Genomic DNA, 9,042 nt, shown 5'->3' with positions numbered 1-9,042 from the left:
CATCCAAGGGAAAACTGACCTAAAGGAAGTTAAAAGCCAATTCAAGTTTATAGGCTCTGTCTCTTGGGTAACAGAAAGATACAGCTTTGTATCAAGTTTCCACCTAGACTGATGTCACCAAAAGGGCTTTTGAAAACCTCTTAAGACTAAACTTTAACAACTTATTGAGCAGATATCCAATAGAACTAGGCGCTAAACATATTTGGAGATCAACTTTTAATTTATAAAACTTTTCTGAAGAATATTAACATACTGGAACTTCTAGAATATTGAAAATTCATTTAAACTCTTTGTTATGCCACCCATGCTTAATATACGGAGAGATGTGATTTTCTAGAAGATGTATATAAGATTAGAAAGGATCTCATTTTTATAAATTAAAGGTATCAGATTTTAATGTAAAAGAGATTTTTTTTTTTTCAGAATTCAGGTAAAACTTTTTCTCATGACCATGGACAGGTATTCTAGTTGGAGGAAGTTGGGAGAAAAAAAGGTACATTGAAGGACTTCATATGCAATTACTGAATTCTAAAGTCTGAACTGAAATACATAATTTCATCCACGCCAAACTTCCTGCTCATTACCTGGTATACCATAGTCACTTAGCACAAATGAAAATCAGAATTTTATATCATGTCTGTCCCCATAGGTGCTTGATTTCTATTCTTGGCTATTATTCTTTTTATTCTATTTGTGATCTGAGTACATTTAGGATTAATTTTTGCAAGTGGCATCACACCAGTCTTTTTTATAGGCATAAAATTTCCAAGGTGCTGATCTCAGACTTTCATTTAACGATTAGAACAAAGTTAGATGAAAGAGGTTCAGGGAACCTTCCGTTTCTTTGTCATCCTTAGAATATGTACTTGAGATGACAAAATGCAAAGATGGTCTGTCTGCTTCAAAAACAAACAAACAAACAAAAACCTTTGTCTTCAGGTATTTAGCCACAAAGGACCTTATAGGTACTACTGTTGATCTGAAAGATATAGGGGGTAGATGCTCCCAGTCGCCAAGGAGGGCCTTTCCTGGCTTGGAAAAACCCTGGGTGTGGTACATGCAGATTCTGGCGGTGTGATCCTACAGGATATAAATAATACTGAGCCAGAGCGATTGGATATCTCTTTATGGTTTTCCTTTTTAGACCCTAGTGCTGCACACTAAGCAATCTTACGGTCTCACCCTTGAGCAACCCAATTCTTCCGTACGGATATTAAGCAGGAGTGACGGGGGGGAGCCTGGGGTCCGGGAGCCAGCAGGGCCACTGGTCAGGCTAGAACCATCCCTCCTCCCCCCACTTCTAAGTGACTAAGCAACACACAGCTTGCTTTTACCTTCCACATGTGCAAAACTCAGCCCGATGCTTGAGTGGCATCTCAAACATACCAAACCTCTTATTCAGTTCCTGTGGCACACCTCCCCTCTGCTTGTGAAGTAAGGAAAAGCAGAACCCTGTTGAGGAAAGAAAACAACCAACAAGTGCCATTCAGGCCTACAAGTATGACTTCGTTTAGGACTGTGGGGCTACTGCTTGCCAAGTGGCATCCAGGATGGTCGAAAGCAGTTACGTCTCCCTTCCAGGCTCCTCGGAGTCCACATCTGTCAGCCACTTGGTTTGCCTACCAGCTTTGAAGATGCGCAGTCATTGTGAAACCCTTCCCCTCCAATCACTCAAAATAAACTACAGGTAACACAAGATAAATATAGGATGTGCTTCTCCTTGCTGAGTGCATTGTCGTAAGGCATAGGCACGTATCCCCCTCTTTGAACAGAGATGGTGTAATCCCCTGTCCCAGCACAAGAGCTGGCCAGGGTGACCCTGGAGCACGATGATGAAAGTGGGGTGATGGGAGGTAGCTGATGGCGGGAATTAGGGAGCTGCTTCCGCATATGGGGGAGTGGGTACCGCTGGGCCCCCGGCGACACAGTGATTCTAATAAAGACACTTGACTCAGTCTATGTTAATTTTCAGCGAGCATTTCTGGGGGCATGTGGTACTTTAGATCTGTGATTCTTGGGTCACTGTTCTTAGAGAAAACAATGGTCAACTTAGGAAAATGAATATCCCAATACTGAAAAAATATATAAGAAGATTGAAGGCAGAGAGTTTGTGCATACCTTTAAAAATAAAACGCATGCCTCTAAATTACCTACCAGTCCCCAGAAACATATTTTAAAATAATTTGGTTTCCTATGCCACTCTTTGATTTCCATCTCCAAATAGCTTCTCTTGGGGGTGGGGGTTCCACTCGTAAAGATTTGGATTGACCTGATCATTTTCGGTAGGAGTCTGTTGGATAAAGTCAACAGGAGTGAGGATGTAACAGATTTTGAGCCATTTTTTCCACTTTAAACAAAGACCTATTGCCCATTTATTCTTAGTCTGTCAGGCCATCGAGGAGCTTCTAGCCGACTGAGGAGTAACTATTTTCCTATTTTGTGCTGATTTACAGCTCCTGTTTTGACTGTGGGATAATACGTGAGTTTGAAGGAAGTAATAAGCTCACAGGAGTTGGGTGAGCCATTCAAACTTTGCTAAAATCCATCCTCCTAATTCATCCAACCACAAAAGCCCAATACATTTGGATGCAAAAGTAGCACAGCCATGTTGAGTTCCTCTGTCTGACTTCTACGGCACTGCCCCATCCCTAACTTGAAGAGGGAGAAGTTGGCCAGCTGCACGAAAGCTAATAAAGTGTCTGCTTTTACTACAAGGGTCTCAGCCTTCGGGTGTGACTTGCAAATTCCCGCCATCACTGCCTTGTAATGACACTAAAGGAAAAGACAGGCTGTTACTCACACATGTAGGTGAATATTCAGTAAGTGTCGATACACTGTGTGATTCTGCAGGATCTGGGGAATATTGGGCCCGAATTAGTGTTTTGATTTTATCATGTATGTGGTGGGGTTGCGATGGCAATGACAGTGGATATCACAGGGTCACCCATGGTTCCTTTTGTACTGAAACCTCATTTTATACAGAGGATATATATATTTATTTATATATATTTATATATATTTATATCACCCACACACGCAAACTCACTCACACACACGCGCACACACACACACACACACACAAAAGGTCTTTGATAGGCTTTCTGTGTTCTAGTAAAAATAGCTGGCAGCCAGGGTCTAAAGCCGAAAAAGGCCTGGGTGCTGCCGACAATGTCCATTATGCATCGTCTCTCACAGGCAGACACTCGTGTTTATCTGACAAGTGGAACCGGTTCCTGCCTGGGACAGGAATAATCTCCCATTGGCGCAGACACAGATCTCGAAGACCTTCTGCCTTGTTCCTGTGGGCGTGTAGGATCCATGAGGCAGTCTAGGTAGTTTGATTTTCGCAGCATCTAACTTAATCTAAAGAGAGGAAACAGGAAGGAAGAGTTAGAGCCTGTCATTTATCCTCTTGATATCCCGAAACAGGGGATGAATGTTCAGTTGAAATCAAATGAGCACCTACTATGTGTTTAGAATTGTTGGCACTGGGAATTCAGGGATGAACAAGACAGATAAAGTCTCTACCCTCCCAGAAGCTTGTATTCTAGCCAGACATCGTTGCACTGGCAATGTCATGTATATATTAGCATTTCGTAAAAGTGTATCATGTAGAATGTGAATGGATTCCTAGAGTGAAGTAAATTTGGAAATGAGAGGGTAACAATTTTCTTTAGGATGGGACTTCTCAGACCCTAAATACATCTATGTGCATGGTGGGCCTTCAAGAATATGCAGCACTTCCAGTCTTAAATGATGGTCAGGATTATAACTGATTCCTCCTGGGTCCACATTCTGATAACTGTAAACTGTATCTGTGATGTAGTCACTACTTCTGTGTGGTTTGGAGTCTGCAGCTGTCTACAGAGACAGTTTTGATAACTGAAAGCTCTATCTGACTAGCTCCTTTAAAACAAATATAGCATATGCCAAACCAATCGAAAGGCAGGCTTGGTATACAGAGGCAGGTGGAGACTGATAACCTGTATGTAGATATGGAAGGTGGAATAGAGTTTTGCTTTAAAAACACATTTTTTCTCTTTTAAATAAAATCTTAAGTAGACAAAATCACTTGTGAACACGATAAAGCCACTTTCAAAAGTCTGCATTCGAATCATATTTTCTTTGGGGATTTGGCTTACCTTGCTTGCAAAAACAGGAGCAGCTATTCTGTTCACCAAGGCGGGACTGTGTTGGGTTAAGAGAATGAATGTTTGCAGTCTCTCATCTCTTAGCCTCTTGCTGCCTAGTTAAGTTTTGGCTTGTTCTGATCTGGGATAGCTCTTAGATCTGACTTTTCCATTTTCAATGAAAGTAGAAACATACAATGTACACTTAAAAATGTCTACCAGTAAACTAAGTTCCTCTTTAAATAGACGTGTGTGATATACAGCTTAATTATACCAGCCAACTAAATCTTACTTTAAGGTGATGAGAGAGTTAGGAAATAGCATTCATTTTTACAGACGTCCTTATAATTCTGTTCTTGCGACACATATTATTACCTCAGCACTTTTACAGATAATGAGTTATAATTTTTATGTGTTGTGGGTTTGGCTTATAATCGTGCCATTCAACATATTTGTTCCAGAAATAAAACCTTCCGATTGGCTCTTTTTGCTGTCACACTGTAGGATCATTACACTGTAGGATAAACTTCAGAGGCAAAGGGAGTGATGCGTCTTAGGAAACACTGGCTCGTTGGAGCTGTGTCTCTCTGGGCTTCTGTTCCTCTCATGCTTACCTCTCCATCTTTGGACTCCAGTCTCAGCTCTGTTCTGCAGGTGGCTTCCATGTTGCCAGCTTCTGCATTTATTTCTACTCCTTTTGGGGCCTCCATCACCAGAGACCGGGTGGGGGACTCCAACCTGAAATATGCACAAGACTGAGATTAAAGATCCCATTTCACTGTTTTTAGTAAAGTTAGGAGGAAGTCGGTACTCTGAGCATTGAGACAACATTTCAGCATCTGATCAGGAAATTCTAGCTTTGCATGCCTCATCAACTTTATGAGGGTGGACATAATGTATCTGGGCTTTATCTTCACTGCATATCACAAAGATTGTACGGAAGGTGTTCTAGGATCCTGGCTTCATTCTATCTTGCACCCAGTCAATTACTGCTTCGTTAGCATGATTAACCAAATTCTTACATAAGTTCTGTTTATTTCTAGAGTAAGGCAATCTCAGGTCTAAACTGAGCTTCCTGAAATTAGTAGATATTCTTTCCACGTTGCCCTACTTTCTTTGTCTTCCTGGAAGCAGAATTGGATAGAGGTTAAGAAAATAGACCTAGGAGTTGGACATGGCTGACTCAAACCATGGGGCTGCCACTGTATGACCTTGGGCAAGTCTTTCTTCCCTCCTGTCTTCCAAAATTTCTCAAAGCCTCAGTTTCTTCATCTCTAAAGTGCTTCAAATGGTGCCTGGCACATTGGAAATGTATAATTAATATGTGTTAATTTTTACTATTACTGCTGTTACTGTTGTTATGATACCAGCAAATCGTAAAGAAATCTCAGGCCTTACTCAAATAGGCAACTGTCAAAAGAAAACTCAGAACAGATAAGTTGTTGCCAGCAGTTAGAGGGAAGTGATTTGACTACAGAGGGACAGCATGAAGAATAGATGTTTTTTGGTGATAGAACTGTTCTGTATCTTGATTGCATTGGTGGTTATGCGCCTGCATGTGTTTATGCAAACTTACATAATTATACCCCCCAAGAGTGAATTTTATTGTATGTAAATTAAGTAAGTTGAGAGAAGGAGAATCAGCCACCTTCTATGCTAATTATTAGGGCAAAAGAGGATAATGCTTCATAGAAAGATTTTTGCCTAACTCATTTTATGCAAAAAATATGAACTAAAACTCAACCATCCTCTAAATATTCCAGATTTTAATATTATCACCAAATTGAACTGAATGAAGATCCCCTTCTCTGTTACAAAGAAAGTATCCCAACTTAGGAAGCATGGACCTCAGGAGTGGCCACCAAGCCACTCTAAATCAGGCCAATTCTCTGCATTTTATTTCTCCACTCCTAACTTTCAGACACTTTGAACATGTTTAAAAGGAACATCATCCTCTCTGCCAACTGCTGACTCCTCTGCTCTGCTTCTACCCGCCCCCACGGGTAGGACACACCCTCATGGGCATCAGTAAGCGGCGGGCGGAGCCAGGCGATCTGTGGGGTGCCACCCTGAGCGATCCCAAGCTACATTCCACAGGTGCCAAGACAGGGCTCTTCCCCACTTCCCAGGTCTGGGTCCCTGAGGTGTGCTTCAGAGAGCAGGCTTCTCCACTGATTTCTGTGCTCCCCCTACGGTGGCTCATCCAGAGTCTTAAAGAGAGACAGCAGGTGTCTAGTCCTAAGCAAAGGATGGGCTTGAGCTTCTCTTTCACTCCTTCTTTCCATTCTGACCTCACCCCTTTGTGTGTGGCAAAAATCCCCTATCCTACCCTCTCGTCCTCACAAGACCTTCACCAAGTTGGTGCTGAGCCGGGTGTGGTTCTACCTCGACCTGTGGTTGACTTCCTTTGCCTGTGGTTTTTCTCACTCTAACGTCAGCTCAAGGAAGGGGGTCTTGTTGCTAGAGTGGCAGGGAATGATGTCTGTGCCGCACAGCCTTGTCTAGGACCTTAATCCAACGCATCAAGCTCTTCCTATAGCTCACGTCTAAAATCTGAAGATGGTTTTCCGCCATCTCACTGCATCAGTTAACGCAGTTTTTAACTCACATCTTCTCCCTACTCAATCTATTAGTTCATCTCTAACCTGGACTGTTGAAACCTCCCAAGTTTTGTCTCTAATTCTTCCTTTTTTTTTTCCAGTGTACTTGACACATAAAATGAAGTCAGTTGTGTGTACTTCACATACACCTGAAGTCAGTTTTGAATATGTCAATTCCCTTATCAAAACCTTCACACATTTCTTAGAAAAGATAGGAACTCTTGGACTTATTTGCCCATTTAGAGCTTGAGCTGACCTATTTTGTTAGTCTTATTTCTTGCCATAAACATCAGCTATGCTTTATTGAATACTCACTAGGTGATGGACACTGTGGAACGTGCTTTATATGTGTTATCTCATTTAATCCCCACAAAAATCCTATGCCTTTGGCACTCCTTCAATCCTGATTGTACAAGCAAGGACGCTAAGGTAAATGACTTGCTCAGGGTTGCACACCTAGTAAAAGGGCAAAACTAAGATTCAAACCCAAGCATGTGGTCCAGTATTCCATATCACTTCCAGAAAAACTGGCCTTCTTTCCTGTCTCCCATATCTTCATGCCATGCTTTGTAATTCAATGTCAAATTTATCTTCATAGAATATGCACTTGTATTTCCAAAACTAGCCTCCATAAATAAGGGTAAGGTGGTAGTACTACGTATGGCTCAGTGAGACATACTTCCTTCCCTACAATAGTCCTCACAACTTACTGAAAAGGTTGACATCAGTGACATCAAATTCAGGGTACGGTGAATGTGTTCATACTTGGTATGTAGCCTTCAAAGTGGATGATTCATACAAAAAGATGGTTGAGAGGGAAAAACTCAAAATAGAAAAAAAATGTTTGGAGCTTGGAGAACTTTATCAGATGGAGTGTTGGCATTTCAGTCATAGGAATTCACTTTATTCTTGCCGCCTCCCATGGGCTTTGAAATCAGCAGGAGGGCTCCCAGGCCAGAGAAGTGGACTCAGAAATAACTGCTGCCTTTTCCCTTCTCACAGCCTTGGAAGTACCAGGATGACAAGGAAGGGGGCTACTCTGAAACTATCTCCTAGCAGGAAAGGCTAAGGTAGAAATGACAATTTCCTGGCAGCAGAGACAAAGCAGTAACTGGCTTTGTGTTTCTTTTTTTTTTTTCAGAAATACTCCATTAATTTTATTTGCATTCAAACTTTTCTTATGTATTTGATAACAGAGAAAGGTACATGCTACTAAAAATAATTGGTCCAGGAGTTGGCCTTTCATTTCATTTTTAATAGGAAGTGGAAAAATATTATAAGATGAAATCATACAAGGATCTTTACCTGTAGCTTTTATCTAGTGTTCATAGAAATGAGGAAGTCTCTGAAAACATTTCAGTTTCCTCTCAAAAACATGGCCTACAGATGATTATTGAGACTAGTTGAAAATACTTGCTTAAATTTAAATAGTTTTTAGTATTTCCTACCAATTCTTTTTTTTTTTTCTTTTAACATCTTTATTGTGCTTTGTGACCACCTAGAGGGGTGGGATAGGGAGGGTGGGAGGGAAGGAGATGCAAGAGGGAAGAGATATGGGAACATATGTATATGTATAACTGATTCACTTTGTTATAAAGCAGAAACTAACACACCATTGTAAAGCAATTATACTCCAATAAAGATGTTTAAAAAAAATGAAAAAAAAAAAAAAGAATTGGCTTTGTGTTTCATACCTCATCTTAATGCCCTTTGTTCTTCAGGCAGACTTAATAGTTTGTTCACATGCTAAATCTTTCCACTGAAAAAAAAAAAGCTCCTACAAGAGCCCTGTGGGGCCTGCAAAGAGTAGACAAAGCACTCTTGCAGTGATGTCAGTCAATTTCTGACCATAGATTAACAACCACAACACCACTGCTTAGATGGTTTGAGCAAGGAAAATGGAGGGAGGCTTCCTCCTGATTCGGGGAGTGCTGGTGACAACTGAGGGTCCTGTTGGCTCTTGGAAATGAATACTGCTCCCATTAGGAGCACATGCGACTCCCGTCTGGGAGGACTGAAGAATCTGAGAATGGAAGAAAGTCTAGGAAAGGAGGTCCAAGGCTGGGCCATGCCCTCCAGAACAGTGGTTCTCAAACAGGAGCAGCAGAATCCCCTGGAGGGCTTGTTAAAACTTACGTTGCCGGGCTCCACCCCTGAGTTTGATACAGTAGGTTTAGGGTGGTGCCTGAATGCCTGCGCTTGTGACAAGTCACAGGTGATGCTGAAGCTGCTAGTTTGGGGACCACACTTTGAGAACCACTGCTCTAAAACCACGTCGTCATATCAGATGCCCACAGAGACTGGAAAGGTGA

General features: G+C 41.6%; 1 protein-coding gene across 1 annotated transcript in view; it reads right to left on the bottom strand.

Annotated features, from left to right (window-relative positions):
• Window positions 1-377: 377 nt before the first annotated feature.
• Window positions 378-9,042, bottom strand: part of SGCD (sarcoglycan delta) — a 413,743-nt gene continuing 405,078 nt past the window's right edge. Inside the window, exons 7-8 of the mRNA XM_028165988.2 lie at window positions 4,745-4,868; window positions 378-3,363 (exon numbers count right to left, since the gene is read on the bottom strand). Coding sequence (XP_028021789.2) covers window positions 3,190-3,363; window positions 4,745-4,868 — 298 coding nt within the window. The 3' untranslated portion in view covers window positions 378-3,189. The remainder of the gene's footprint in view (window positions 3,364-4,744; window positions 4,869-9,042) is intronic.

Source organism: Balaenoptera acutorostrata, chromosome 2 (genome assembly GCF_949987535.1).
Source record: "Balaenoptera acutorostrata chromosome 2, mBalAcu1.1, whole genome shotgun sequence".
NCBI lineage: Eukaryota > Metazoa > Chordata > Mammalia > Artiodactyla > Balaenopteridae > Balaenoptera > Balaenoptera acutorostrata.
This window is presented reverse-complemented; position numbering and strand designations above follow the sequence as displayed.